This window comes from Rhipicephalus microplus, chromosome 9 (genome assembly GCF_043290135.1).
Source record: "Rhipicephalus microplus isolate Deutch F79 chromosome 9, USDA_Rmic, whole genome shotgun sequence".
Taxonomy (NCBI): Eukaryota; Metazoa; Arthropoda; class Arachnida; order Ixodida; family Ixodidae; genus Rhipicephalus; species Rhipicephalus microplus.
The window spans coordinates 77,287,416-77,301,883 of NC_134708.1; the positions used below are offsets into that span (position 1 = coordinate 77,287,416).

The 14,468-nt window shown below is 41.9% G+C and overlaps 3 protein-coding genes across 3 annotated transcripts in view; 1 reads left to right on the forward strand and 2 right to left on the reverse strand.

The window, feature by feature from the left end:
- The window catches only part of LOC119163196 (heat shock 70 kDa protein 14), a 53,186-nt gene extending 52,970 nt beyond the window's left edge, over positions 1 to 216 (reverse strand). The window contains exon 1 of the mRNA XM_037415145.2: positions 114 to 216. Coding sequence (XP_037271042.2) covers positions 114 to 173 — 60 coding nt within the window. The 5' untranslated portion in view covers positions 174 to 216. The remainder of the gene's footprint in view (positions 1 to 113) is intronic.
- A 489-nt stretch (positions 217 to 705) lies between these two features.
- Manf (mesencephalic astrocyte-derived neurotrophic factor) lies at positions 706 to 6,503 on the forward strand. The gene is made up of 4 exons (XM_037415144.2): positions 706 to 992; positions 2,622 to 2,746; positions 5,193 to 5,334; positions 5,900 to 6,503. Exons 1-4 carry the CDS (start codon positions 884 to 886, stop codon positions 6,064 to 6,066), a joined length of 543 nt encoding a protein of 180 aa, XP_037271041.2. The 5' UTR covers positions 706 to 883; the 3' UTR covers positions 6,067 to 6,503.
- Positions 6,504 to 12,786: 6,283 nt separating this feature from the next.
- Positions 12,787 to 14,468, reverse strand: part of LOC119164743 (putative sodium-dependent multivitamin transporter) — a 74,549-nt gene continuing 72,867 nt past the window's right edge. Inside the window, exon 15 of the mRNA XM_037416952.2 lies at positions 12,787 to 13,726. Within this exon, the coding sequence (XP_037272849.2) occupies positions 13,583 to 13,726 (144 nt within the window). The 3' untranslated portion in view covers positions 12,787 to 13,582. The remainder of the gene's footprint in view (positions 13,727 to 14,468) is intronic.

Here is a 14,468-nt window from a genome sequence, read left to right on the forward strand (position 1 = left end):
CCAGTTTGGAACGGCGGGCGCGACGCCGACTCGCGTTTCGCGGCTTCGTTCGAAGCTCGGGCGAGTTATTAACGTCTCGCCGGGGAATTCGGAGCGCCGGCGCGCGTACTTACCTTGTGAATCGCGAGGCAAAGGTTCGTGTTGCCGAAGTACAGCCCGAACGAGGCCGCCATGCTTGCGATTCAAAGATACGCTCGCTGCGGCGCCGAGCGGCATAATATATTAACAAGCGTTATGCAAAAAGAATATTACAAAATAATAAGACTTACATAAAAATTAATGTGTTGTTTTATTATAAAACTTAAATATATGTTTTAATACTAAAAAAAGTATCAAACAAAAATTTTTAACTGTGAAACATCACACAATATTTAAAATACTAATTTAAATAAAAAAAGTGCTCGCAGAAATTGTGTATTTTTGTTTGTAAGTTTTATGTTTTTCTTTATCGGTAAAAACAGTGCGTTAGCGCTTTTACAAGGGTAAAATGAACTACCAGTTCAAATGTGAAAGCGTTGCTTTTATTTTAGAAATTTCTGCGTCTGTACAGGCCTGCGCGTGATCACCTCTTACGTCGTAATACGTCATCAGAGCCGGCCAATCGCGCGAAGACAGATGTCCAAAGCTTCGACACCGGCCCACAGTAGGTGGCGCCTTCGAAATTTCTCGAAGACGTGTCGTATTTTCATTCAAAGAAGTTGGACGAGGGGAGTTGTTGCCTTGATCCAGCGCGTGCGAGACACGTCGCTTTACGGCTTTGCCTAGTAAGTCGTCGCGTATTGAGGTAGATTAATTGTGCAAGTGTCGTCGTCGTCATCATTTGGCCAGCGGCGTCGAAAGAGGGATCCTTGCGGCGAGACGCGGACACAGAAAAAGACCTGCGATGCGACGATTCAGCGGTGAAATGCCTGCGCTCTTGCTCATCCTCGCGGTGTGCCTGCAATCGCCGTTCATTGTCTCCGGCAAAACCCTGAAGGAAGGTGAATGCGAGGGTGAGTCGTCATGAAGTGCGATTTCCTGTAGCGTGTGCGATCGCTCCCATCTTCGTGATCGTATATGTATGCCTCACCTGTGGGGCCGTGTGTGGCGCACAGTAAATACAGCTCGTGTAGTCAAGTCTGCCCTGCCGGATTCAATATGGTGTAACAGGGGTAGGTACGCATTCGGTACACATCTAATCAAGACATCGTAATTCACAAATGGCAGAAGGGAGTTGTCGGTAGCAAACTTTAAAATAGCTACCAATATAAGAATAAGAACCTGCAAAAATGTCTGAGGTAATAGTTGCAGTCTTGGCAGCATTGTCAATTCGCATGAAGATGTTGATACCACAGTTCGAAACGAGATACCAGGAAAAAAAAAAGTATCATAAACCTGCAAAGATCTGTGCTGTAGCATTGTCATTCCATATGACTAGGTTGGTACTGCAGCTAATTCAGGTTGGAGATTTCCAGAAACTTATCTTCAATGCTTGAATATTGTTGATAATAATGCTTGAAAATTGTTCTCCGTGATAATATGCTTGATCATGCTTAGTCAAGTTCATTCACGGTGCAAAAGACTGCAAAAAGTGGGGACGGCCGCAGGGCAGTTACTGCTGCGGCTCTCTTGACTGCTTTTTGCTTACATGTTGCGGTTCGTTCTTATGCTTTCTTGATAGTTATTGTCATCAAACATATCTAGATTGGTTCGGGACTCTGAAATTCCCCAGAAATGTGGTACTGCACAAGTACGAAGATGTGACATGGTTCTTATGTGGATCATGCTGTTTCAGTTATGCTCTGGGGAAACTGCGAATTGTGGTCAGGTGTAGGCATTTTCACTAATTGCTTTTTGTTCTAGGTATTTTAAGAGTGACTCAATGATGTACTACTGCAGTTAATGATATGCCAAGCCTGAACCACATGGCCAACTTTTTTGACAAATGTTCACGCTTGCTTCACCTATAGGCTTGCTCTTTGTGTGACTGATTTTAAATGAAAGGAAAAGTGAGCCCCGTAACAGTCTCTCAGGGGGAGGACACCTCAACAGTAGCTCACAAGGGGCGGGGGTTGAGGTAATGAGATAGAGAGATGAAGGAAAGAGCGAGGTGCAGGGACAGAAAACAACAGAAGTAAAGAGGAGATAGGAAAGATGGACACGGCCGCAGGAGTCCATGGACGAGGCACCACTCGGCGAGAGCTCTTGTCGGCGTCAGGAGATGGCATAGGGCGAGCCCAGTCTGCCAGAGCTGCGCTGTCGTCGGAGATCGCGGGGGCACAACCGGTCAGCACAAAATCCAGAGAGTGAGTCCAGGCTTGCTCTTTGTGGTGTATTAGGGCACCTAGGTGACAGTTCCTGAAGAGACCAGAAGACCATCTGATTGTGGTCTCCGGCATCTGGAATATGCAGGGATGCAAAAGCATTGTGGTACTACATGATGCACCTTGAACAATGTGACAGCTTGTGCAGAGGGCAAATGTCTCTCTCCTTCCTAATTAGTCTTCTTTCCCAATAGAGGGTGCTCAGCTTGGCTCTGCCTTTAACTTTTCTCTAATATCCAATTTTTGCAGCAAACTAGTGTTATAGACTCGTTCTGAGTGCTTTTCAAAACCAACTGATTGCATCGCTTGGCTCTGCAGTGTGCGTGGGTGTTCTCAAGAAGCTGCACAATCGGCTTGAAGTGGAAGAGAGGACCAACGAGGATTCCATCACAGCGGGATTCATGGAATTCTGCAAGGAGTCTAAAGGACCAGAGCATCGCTTTGTAAGTAGTGACATCATTTTTTCTTTAATTGTTTTGCCGAGAGCCATCCGTGATTTGTCGAGGCAAGTACCAATACATTCTTCGTTCTTGACTGCTAAATGCTGGCATTGAGGTTCGCCCTCCGTACAGACTACCACACACGATTGTGTGTCTCTGCTGACATTCTGTCACCTGTTTCACCATAAATGCCCTCACTTGACTAGGCATTGTTTCAATGAATCCTCAATTACATCAGTATGCCATTGTTTCATTGGTATTTTCTCAAATCTACTAGTCTTAAAAGCTCCGCTGGGGGCAAGCAACCTCAATGCATAGTTGAAACATAACTTTATTGTAAACTGGTCAGAGAGGCAAACAGGAATGAATAAGCTGTTCTCATATTACAATTGAATTTTTAGCCAGGTCACATCAAAACACAATTTGCTTATTCTTTTGTATGCTGCCCAGTTATTGCACTGGTTAGCTTCTGTGTGTGTAGAGCATTCACGACACAGTGCCTCTGCTGTTTGAAATGAATCTTCGATGATGTGCGAGTAAAAAATTGTCATTACATGAAGATTGCTGTGAACAGTAATAGATTAGGACACTAAAGGCAAATATAATTCGATGTTGATTGCTGAAATAGTGGTCCAGAAACTTCGTAGTGCTACTTTTGTGCCAAGGAAGTCCTTATCTTCAAATGAAATAGCATTTTAGTGGTCTGCATCGCGTTAGCGCACTTGAAATTTCTTGCCTAAAAGCAGGCCATCTTGCGTCACTGTTGCCGTGCACAACGTTGCGGGGCTTTATGTGCGGCCACTGGCACTATTAGCCGCAGAGCGAAAGTAACGGAGCCACAGCAGCAACAATGTCCATTGAACAATTTTCTGCCATCTCGGAGGCCATGGTTCTGCTTGCTCGCTTCAACCAGGCTTCGCTAGATGGCACAACCTATCCAGCCTAATCGGAGAAAAAGGAATATTTGAAGCACTGGTGCGGTTCCCCATAGTAACGCTAGGAGGTTCTTACTTCTATAAATCAAACAGGTTCCTCTTTTTTTTGTTGCACCTAGCTTTAGTTCTAGTGATTAATTGCAGTCAGACGCATTTCATCGGGATCACTTCCAAACTATACTATTTGTGGGGCCTATCGTGTGGTACATTTAGCGTAATTTCTCGGTATGTAGGGCACAGCTGTTGAAAATGCTGTTTTAGATGTCACACTTTGAGCTTTCACTCCGACATAAATTATTTGCCTTTGGTGTTCTTTTATATGAAACTGCCACTTGGAATAGCAACCGGTATTGTAGCTGGTTTTCTATTAGGCCAATGCAAAAAAAAAAATAAACCAGCATTAGTAATAAATGCATTTCTAATATCTTTGTCTAAAGAAATGTGCTGGTGATGTTGGAGCATTTGAAGAGGCACAATTTTCAAAAGATTTGTTATGGGCCATGAGCTAAAAGTTTTTCACTGTCTATTTTCTTTGGAGAAGGGCCTGCTTAAAGGGCAATTAAAGTGACTCGAGTCAGGAAGGATGGCATATTTTTAATGCATATGCTCCGTCACTACCTGATCTTAGATTACACAGTATTTTTTTGCTGGCACTTAAAATTTCTGAAACAAATGTTCTACATAGTATGACACAGTGACTCGCATCTCTCTTGGCAAATGGAACATGCCTTGACTTTCACTTTTACTTCACAAGATCATACTGCAGTGCGTTCTTACTAGAAAGGCCGTTTTTGTGTATGTTTCAATGCCAGACGCCAGCCTGTTTAATGCATTGTCTTTAATAGTTTTATTTTTATTCGTTGTTAACTCAATAATAACAATATTAAGTTGAATGACAATGCCCATCATCAGACGTGCTTTTTTTTGGGCACATGTCAAATTTCTGTCACGGTCTACTGCATGCAAGCAGTAAAGAAATTTGAAGAACAATGCTGGAATGTTTTTATCAAGTAATGCAAAGGAGACTGGCAAGAAATGTATTAGGCATACTCTAATCCAAACAGTGTAGTTGAGTGGCTGCGGCTCGACTCTGCTTAGCCAAGTCGACGCAAGTTTGATCTTGCCTACCTTTCGCTAGCTTGAACATTGAAAGCATTTCTTTTTGTTAATTTAAGGGCACATTGATGTACAATAGGTGGCCAGAACGAAATCGGGGGCTCCAGCAAATTAAGTTGTCCTTCATCGTTTCTTTCTTTATAAGTTCTGTACACAAAGTTTACCTTTGTTAAAGAGTTAGGATCAGGCGAGTAGTTCCTGTTTGTTATGTGGTCTGTGGGGAAGGTTGCGTGAGATAATCTTATCTTTTAAATGTGTAGCTTCTGTCTTTGGAAATTGCATGCAGGAGGTTTTGAGCCCTCTCTCCATGCAATGTCAAAGTTCTCGAACTGGTGGACAAATAAAGTTTGCAAAAAAAGAAATAAGCTGAGAATTATGTTTTATTCTTTACCTTTCAGTGCTACTATGTGGGTGGCCTTGAAGAGTCTGCTACACGTATTGTGGGTGAGATGGCCAAGCCCTTCAGCTGGGGCATGCCCCACTTGAAGGTGTGCGAGAAGCTGCTGGCCAAGGATGCCCAGATCTGCGACCTCAAGTACCGTGAGTGTCCATTTGTTTTGGTCTACCTTGTGGCCTTTTGTACTTGTCTCCATCATGCATCAAATAATTTTTTAGTTGAAAATTTCACAATGCTGTGCTGCCAGCACTTACTTATAGGAGTAGAACTTGGAAGCAATCGAGTTGTGCGGAAACCAGCGGAAAAGAAAAAGTATAGGGTTACAAAATGTCTTTCATTTGCACTGTACTGTGCAATCATAGCAGAGATTTCCATCAGTTTAATTTAGTTCACCACTTTTTGCTGAGTAAACAAAACATCAATTTAATGCTATCAGCCACTTCTTCGTTATTCTTTTTAAGTTGCATTGAAAGATTGTTGGCGAGTGTAAAGGCATTGAGTTTGAGCTGTGGGTTCTTTCGTACACAGCAGACAATGCTTCAAAAGCAACGAATTGCCCAGTCATAAAGTATTGCGCTCCAGGTATTTTCTTGTGCAGTTGTTTTTGACAGCAGAACTTCGTAGGGAATAACCATAGCGCATGTTACCAATGCAGTTCGTGGATGTGAGTCTTGCACTGATCGAAAGCATTTTGTTCTCCTCCTACAGCAAAGGTTATCGACTTGAAGACTGTGGACCTGAAGAAGCTCAAGGTCAAGGACCTGAAGAAGATCCTCAACGACTGGGACGAGCGGTGCGAAGGCTGTGTCGAGAAGACGGACTTTGTCAGGAGAATAGAGGAGCTCAAGAAGGTTCACATGCGCGAAGAACTTTGACCTCCACGCAACGACGTTGCTTGTCTCACTGTACAAATGGACCACCACAATGGCTGCCACTGCAAGACAATTCACTCTCTCTGGTCACCGATCCTTTTGCCCCCCTCCTTTTTGTTGTTGTTATTGTTTGCAAGGCAGTGGTTACATTTTCGGGGAAAGGGTGGGTAGCATTCTAATTTATCAACTTTTTACACTGCTTCTATGTACAGGGCATTGAGTAAAGGACTCCCATTTTTTTTTCTTTTCATGCGTGTACGCACAGGAAGTCATATTTTCGTTCCTTCACACATGAAACTCTGTGCGCTCATTGTACTGTTCGAAGTGGCCTGGAATGAAGCCCTCATGTTGTGATGACTACGTTCTGGGTGGACAGCATTGGGACTAAAAATGGAAACTTATTCATTGGCAAGCAAAATTAAAACTCTTTGTGCGTTCTCTTGGCTTGTGCTTGTGGTTATTGTGGCACTCTATGCGCCGTACTGATGGGCTCGAAGGTTCTGCGTTTGCAATGGTGGCGGAACCGCACTACTGTGCTGCAATTCTACAATGAAATTCCGAGTGTGCGCCCCCTACTGTGAAGCATAGCACCTTCAGCGGCAGAGGCTGCATGTGTGTATGCAATTTATTTATGCTAGCTGTGCCAACTTGTAGCCAAAAGAGAACAAAATACATAGTTTATTAGATGAATGGAACTTTTTGCATAGTTGAAATGACGTCACCTTGGTCTGTTGCATAGGGACTGTGGCGATTCTTTTGGCGAAAGCAAAATTATGTTCAGTGGATTGTTTGACGTGCCGGGTTCTGGAACTAACGTAAAGTATCTCTTTCCTTTTCTCATAATTTATGCAGCAAAAACTAATTGTGCACTCATCAGGAGAATGATTTCATTTTTTTACATAAAAATTCTAAAGTATTATTAACATGAAAATTACAATTAATTGTCGAAACTGCACTTTACTTCATTATCTTTGTGGGGATGCTATATTGAGGGCGTTGAAATTGTGTTATGCAAAAATGACACATTCGCTGACAGTGCATCACAATTCACACCTGAAGGGGATAATTGGAAGAGATTGCAAGGGGGGGGATATTGCTAGGTAAAGGATCAATATTCAAGGGGATGGGGAAAGAGCTGATAATAATGAATGCACACCCGTGCTTCTAAAGAAATGCTTTGAATACACATGCACTCGCAGTTTTCATTCGCTGCCCACATAGGGGGAACTCTAGCATTGAATAACAGGGAAAATGGTAAGAGAGTAGAAGCAGCTGCCTTTTTGATATGAAGAATGGAGGGTTGTGCTTGCTCCGAATTTTACAATACTTGTCCTTTCTGTTCCATAGATTCAGGTTTTCATATCGACCATACCTCTTTGGCCGAGTCGGTGCAGATACTTTACTAACTGCGATATATTCTTCCGTGAACGGACTTAGTATTGAAGCAAATCTGTTTCTCTCCTTATTGATGGATGTACTGTAAGTACCTGCTGGTGTCTCATCTCCCATGTCGTGGCAGGAGTTTGTGCTAGTAGAATTGTGTGAATAGTGAATTTTAGGTGCAAAGCGAATAGGCATTTTGGTTGAAAAATTTAGAATCAAAGTCTAATAGTATGTCGCATATAAAAAAAATGGCATATTTGTCATGACCCTACTAGCCAGCACAATATTTCTTCAAGAATGGAAACTAAGCCCGTGCAAATGCCATTCTTTTCCGTTCAAAGGAAGTAGAAACAACTTTGAATAGTAGCTGGATTTTGAGTAAGATAGGAGTGATAACTTGTAAATTATGTTGCATTTTAAAATTTACTAGGAGCATAAAGTAAGAAGGGGGAGAGGGATGCGAAAGCTTTTAAACAAAAAAAGAAAATATGGATTGCTGGTGGGGGGGGGGGGGTGATATCTTGGTTTCGTCAGAGGTCAGGCATTGCAGCTGTGCAGATTTGCCCTAGATAGGTGTTTTCACAGCTTATCAACCCTTCACAGCAGTGAAACCACCTTTAAATGCGGTTACATGCAGACTAATATACATTTTAATAGGTGTTTCCACGGCTTAGCACCCCTCAAATGATTTGCAACAACCTTTACAGAGCTACATGCAAATTAATAACATTGATTTGTTATATTTTGAATAGTTAAACTTTTCAACAGTTTAAATTCTACTCAAAGCGATTTCAAGTACCATAACAATTGTTCTAACTTTTGAAGCATTTCATTATTTGCACAAGCCTATGTGCTAGTGCTGGGCACTCCAAAAAGTGCCATCAGGCTAGACTCTGCAAGAACTTTTCCTTGAAGCAGTGAAATCTACAGAACTGACATGCTGGTGCATGGGCTTGGAAACAGTACCCCCCCTTTTTTTTTTCAGTTTTCAGTTACCCAGCTCGAATAAATGAAGGTTTTGTCATAAAATAAAAGTATACTAAACTGTGGACAGATACAAAATGGTTGTAGACTTTGTTTCTTGAAGTCAATAGTCTTTCTTGGGGTACTTGAACACAAAAATTTTGGTCTGTTTGTGACAAAATTCAGCCACCTGGCCAAATTTTGAGCACTTGCTTAACGCACAGCCACCTTTAACTTGTGGCTGCTTTTATACTTGTGAACATTGTGGATTAAAAAGAAATATTACGCACATCTGAGGCACAACATCGATACGTAAGTATTTGATAGTGTGTTTCTTTACTGAAAAATACATAGATGCGTAATTCTAAAAACTCTAGTGTTTCTTACATTGTGCTGAAAATGTGACGGTATGCACGAAAAAGAGCTCTGCCGACGATAAAGTGCTGCCACCTGGCAGTGGCCCTGGGTTCTGCACAAGCTCAAATTTCCCGATGGCACTGCCAGATGCCGTCCGTATCTCAGGCAGTGCCTCCTCCATTTTATCAATGCCAGCCAGATGCGTCTGATTTAACATAGAGAAGATTCTGTCACTTCACGGGAGACCGCGGACGAGACCAGGACTCGTGTGGTACGGCTGCACGACTTTTGCTACGAAGCTTGTAGATACGTGACAAATTTTTAAATGCAGAACATTTCGTAGTCACGCGATGTCTCGATGTCGTCCGTCCGTGACACGGACGGTAGCACGGACAGATGGACTCGTGGAAATATAGGCAGACACACAAACGAATGCCCCACTCATCATCATTCACTTTGTGGGTGTGCTGTAAAAACAAATAACGCCAGCTAGTTACATTATTCTCAAGGACATGCACACACAACGCCACTATTGAGCAACTCATAAACTGGAGGTGGCTACGTACTACTACTATGACTCCAGAGGAGGGAACAACCCACGATGGCCTAAGGAGCTTCGCCCCTAAAGTCCATGATATGGTTAAACGGGTGGGGGGTGGGGGCTGTGTTGTTTTGCTTTTGCTGACAGAGGGAGGGAGGCTTCTAAAGATATCAACAACTCATTTACGACAGGTGTTGAAAACTTAAAATGGACCAAAAGAGTTGATATTCAAAAGTAGTGGCAGCACACATAGTATCTTGATGGTAACACAGAAAATTTCTTGAAAGTCATTAGCAGTGTGGCTGTAATCTCATGAAATTGCTCCAGAGTACTTATTCAGGTGTTCCAAACTTCTACAAATTAAACATCTTTATATGAGCTGAAAATGGCTCCAAATCTCACGTCTTTAGTGGCACCACTCTGTCTAGAGATGCTGTCGGAAATCGCGAGAAATTTTTCGCTTCATTTCAAGCTGTAGCCTTGCGCTTTGTCAAGGTCATCTTTGACAAACGCATTTTTAGCTTATAACATGAGTTTTGATCAGTTACATCCTGAATATCATGCTAGAAACAATTGCCAAGCTTTGCGCTATAGTGAATTAGAACATGCATATATGCTCTAGTTCGTTATAGTTCATCTCCTACAGCCTTATTACCTTTTGACAGAGTCTCGAAGTCTCAACAACTTGAGGTCACGGAGGTATAGAGTTTGCTGGTGCAGGTTTTGCAAATGGAAGCAGCTCAGTGAAAACGTTCATTGTGCTGGTTACCTGTGCTGTAGTGCGAGCGACTCACTCAGATCTTGTCGGTGACATGACTGTGATGTCTTTTTTTTATCAGCCTTTGGTCATTTTACGTCATTATTTTATTTTACGTCATTTTTTGCAAATATCACTTATTCTGATAATGATGTTACATTAGAGACAGCCAGTTGTGAACTTAACCTGTGATATGTACGGCCGCGTTCTAGTACAAAAGTAGTACCTGTACCGTGCAGTGCAGTACTAGTACAGAACTTTTGTTCGTCGAGTTATATCCCGTGGAAGTTCATTGCTGAGCACGCTTCCATTCATTGTCGAGACTGATAAATTTCAGGCCACTGACATACACATATGGGGACACTGTCAAAGCTCAAGTACTTATTCTTTCACATATTTGTCAGGTAGACGGCTCACAGGCCTTTCGCGGGCAGAAGTGAGCAAGAACTCGCCGCACAGAGACGTTGCGCACATGGAGACAACAGAAACTATATAGCTTTTGGTAATGCTGGTATAAAAAATACAGAGCCACACTAAACAGCAGCAAGTCAGAGAAGCGTGGTAATAGTATAGAGTACGGTGACCTTGTCGTTGTTAGAGCGAACAAACAGCAAATTACGTTCTGAAAATTAGCTAGAGTTTTTGAAACGTTCAAGGGTAACGACAGAGCATGCATAGTCAAACTACCAGATGGCACAAAACGAAAAAGACCAGTTCAACTTATTTGTCCTCTAGAACTAGTGACATTTTTGGCCTCGGAGGACTATAGAAATGGTGCTCGCGCTGCGCATAGAAGACGACGAGAAAGGAATCAAGGGCACCAGCAATATATGCGGGAAATTGATCATTACTCATAATTGTAAAGATATCCTTTTCCTTGGGTCTTCTTCCCTGGGCCACAATACAGGAACGTCTGAGTAGACGTTTGATAATTTCTTAGAGACACAAGAAGGCTTACTTTTTAGGTAATCTCTAATGAAATTCTAGTTCTTTGGAATTTACGTTTATTTATTCATTTTAAATAATACATCTGCACCAACTTAATTCGTACGTAACCTTATAACTGTCTAACTTTACGTTTTCTATAGATGACTGAATAATTATTTTTTCATCATGAAAGATTCTAATAATTTTTTCATATTATTTAATTGCTGGTTTAATGGCCCGTCCCTCATAGTGGGTATGAGCCACAACATAGGTTCAAGCAAGCAAACAAGCAAGTAGAATATAGATGGTATCATTGTCATCGATCAATTCTCCACGTTGCGACGACTTAGAGTTCTGCTCCAATAAACCCGACACTGTCTTTTTCCCACGTCGTATTTTTAAAGTGTTCTGTATACTTATATATGTACGTGGCCGACGTACTCAGCGGTGTTGTACATTGCGGCATCTGAAATACGCACACTGAAGCCACTGTGAAATTCCTGTGTGATGCTGAATGCTTCGCGAAATTGCAGGTTGTGCAGACTTACTTAAATAGTGAACTATAGCGTTGTGTTCGAATCGAGCAAGGAATGGGCTGGAGCAAGGTCCTTGGGCTCAACTGCCTTGTGTTGTGACCTGTATTTCGTGAAATGTCACTTCCCAGTTTGTGGAGTTAAAAGCACGGTGTATACGCTCACAAACCCAGAGGTTTTGGAATGTGTACAGTGATATCACGCTTTCTTGTGGATACTGCTTATCTGGTGTGAATGTCATATATATTAGTGCGATTTGCTTGGTCAACCGCTTTCTCACGTGCGACAAATGCGTCATCGCTACAGGAAACCAGCATATAGGTAACGCTGTCCTCTTTGTGCGCTGTTTGAGTAGCAAAGTATTCAAAACTAAAGAAAAAACATTTTGAAATCAATGGTGCCACAGTGGCGTACGCTAAGTGAACATTTAAAGGAAAACAGGAAATCCAGAAGTTGCTCCAAATTTAGCAACCACACAAAAATCCTGCTTCTGAAGAAATGGAAATAGACTTTTGGAATACGACTTTATCAGGAGAGCACTGCAGATTTAAGGTATGTGCTCATTTAATGTAGAGGCGTAGCTCACACTAACACGGTTCTTTGCCATGTTTTGGCAGTGTGGCGCAGTATTCTCTTGTATTTTGTACTATATACTTAGGGCATCATGTTTTCGGAATATCTCTTTTGGAATACGACTTTATCAGGAGAGCACTGCAGATTTAAGGTATGTGCTCATTTAGTGTAGAGGCGGAGCTCACACTAACACGGTTCTTTGCCATGTTTTGGCAGTGTGGCACAGTATTCTCTTGTATTTTGTATTATATACTTAGGGCACTGTGTTTTCGGAATATCTCGAAAAAAATTGATAAACACTCTCTGGTAATTTTTTGATAATACGGATTTATATGATAAATTTCTGTTTCAAATAACCTTTTTCTACGTTAAAAGGGTCTTTTAAAAGCTGAGAATCGGCAGTCAAAAGGAGTGCACCTCCACAAGTCCTACTCAGCTCGTAAATTCTTGTTTCTACTACACCAAGCTCTAAGGTTGCAATACGAGCAAACGTAGGTGTTTTGTATCCAAGTACTATTTGTACTCATTTATATATGAGTGTGAGCGTTCAAACATTTCAGACCTATAAAATAATTTTGTGGGTGTGTTCGAAGAAAAGAAGGGTAAATTTAAGCGCTTGTTTTTTTTGTTAGACGCAATACTCGCATGTTTTCCTGTTCACAGATTGTTTCATATGAGATTTGGGAGTATTGAGAATAGTAATAATAACAGCAGGTCCTTTATTTTTGACCAAGAAGCTAAATTTCATCATTACACTTTGGCGATTCTACAGCAGTGCACATCAGCAGCCTTATTAACGGGATAAATAAATAGCAAGTGTTAAAACGAAGATAAATGGATGACAAAAAATGAACATCAGCAACAATGAAATGCGTATTTATGCAAATTTTATTAATAATAACACATTGCTAGAAGTTATAAAGCTAAAACAAACATTGAATTTCAATATACGCTGAATTTCCTCCAAAAAGACTCGGATAAACATTTTCCGAGATTTCGAAGAAAAGAAAAGGCTGATTCTACGTACCTTGGGAATCGATGTTACGCGAATCATACAGAGAGAAGGCGACATGTGTTGTAAGTTTGTTATATATTTAAATATAAGAAAATGACGCTAGGGACAAGTAAAAATGTTTGCAGAGACATATGTTGAGCAGTTGGATAAGTTTTATACAACCAGTTGTTTACAGTTCCATGGTCATTTTAACAGAAGCATAAATATGAGCAACACCACGAGCGGAAGTATATTGTTGAGAAACGAGAGACAAGACGGCGGCGATGAGGCCATGTCATGGTCACAGCTCACGCCACTCATAGAAATGTTAGTTCACGGATGACGAGTTCAAAACGCGATTATCGTGCAGTGACTGTAATCACTCATTGTCACGAATTGCTGCTGCAGCAACTTCTATCAGGTCTAGTTGCGCACGACACCTAAATTTAGGAGGACTAGGAAAACTGCAGCTATACAAATTATGAGCGTGACTAAATCAATTCTTCAGCTAAGTGGTAGATGCCGTCTTCACGCGAATGATTACCGCCGGGTAGTTTTGTGACTGCGATCATGGTGGCAACTTCCTCTTGACAACAGACGTCTTCGGATTTCACAATGGCTTCTGCACCTGGTCGCTGCAAAAGCATGCGATGAGTAACTCAGTGTTTCATAGTATGTGTGACAAGATCTGAAAGGGTATATATGCTTCAGGTAAGTGGAAAGAAGGTTACGATACGGATGAAGTGCACAACAAAAAATGACACCACACCACCGCCGTACAACGTCAATGAAAACTGTGGAGTGCTGAAGCTTGTAGGCAAGGGTGTTGCAGCCCCACTAATGTGACACCTGGGGAAGGGTGCAGAGAGAGTTTTCTTTGATGAGGCACTATAGTGGTGCCAAGCCTGAAACCGGGCGTGCAGGGAAAGGTGTTTCCACTTCACTAACATTCTCGGTTAACTGCGTCGGAGGGCAGCTTACTATAGGAGAGTAGCGCAAGGAATAAACACAATGGAGGCACAAGAACAGTACGAAGGCGTAGTTGTGTAGATTCGGATGTCTTGACGGATGTGTACTATGACCTTTTGATTAATATACAGACAGATGGCCAACACTGGTAGCCTACGAGAAGTCACCACAATAATTCATTGTTTCTCTTGTTATAGGTGTTGCACAATGAAGAACAGAGGACTTCAAGAACAAGAGCAGAGACAGTAGTTAACAAACAAACATTGGTGATTCATCTGGGCAGTAGTGACCACATCTAGGCAGTAGTGCGCTGTGATGTAGTAGTGCGCTGGATTGGTCAACGTGAAAAGACGAATGAATGAGGCGATAAAATTCACTTGATCCGTGCCACTTGAATTGTTCGCTGAA

Bases quoted from the DNA above. Each gene is read 5' to 3' on its own strand.
- Manf (XM_037415144.2), top strand. From the start codon at position 884: ATGCGACGATTCAGCGGTGAAATGCCTGCGCTCTTGCTCATCCTCGCG. The intron at 993-2,621 runs GTGAGTCGTCAT...TTGGCTCTGCAG, and splicing joins GAAGGAAGGTGAATGCGAGG to TGTGCGTGGGTGTTCTCAAG. The intron at 5,335-5,899 runs GTGAGTGTCCAT...CTCCTCCTACAG, and splicing joins GATCTGCGACCTCAAGTACC to CAAAGGTTATCGACTTGAAG.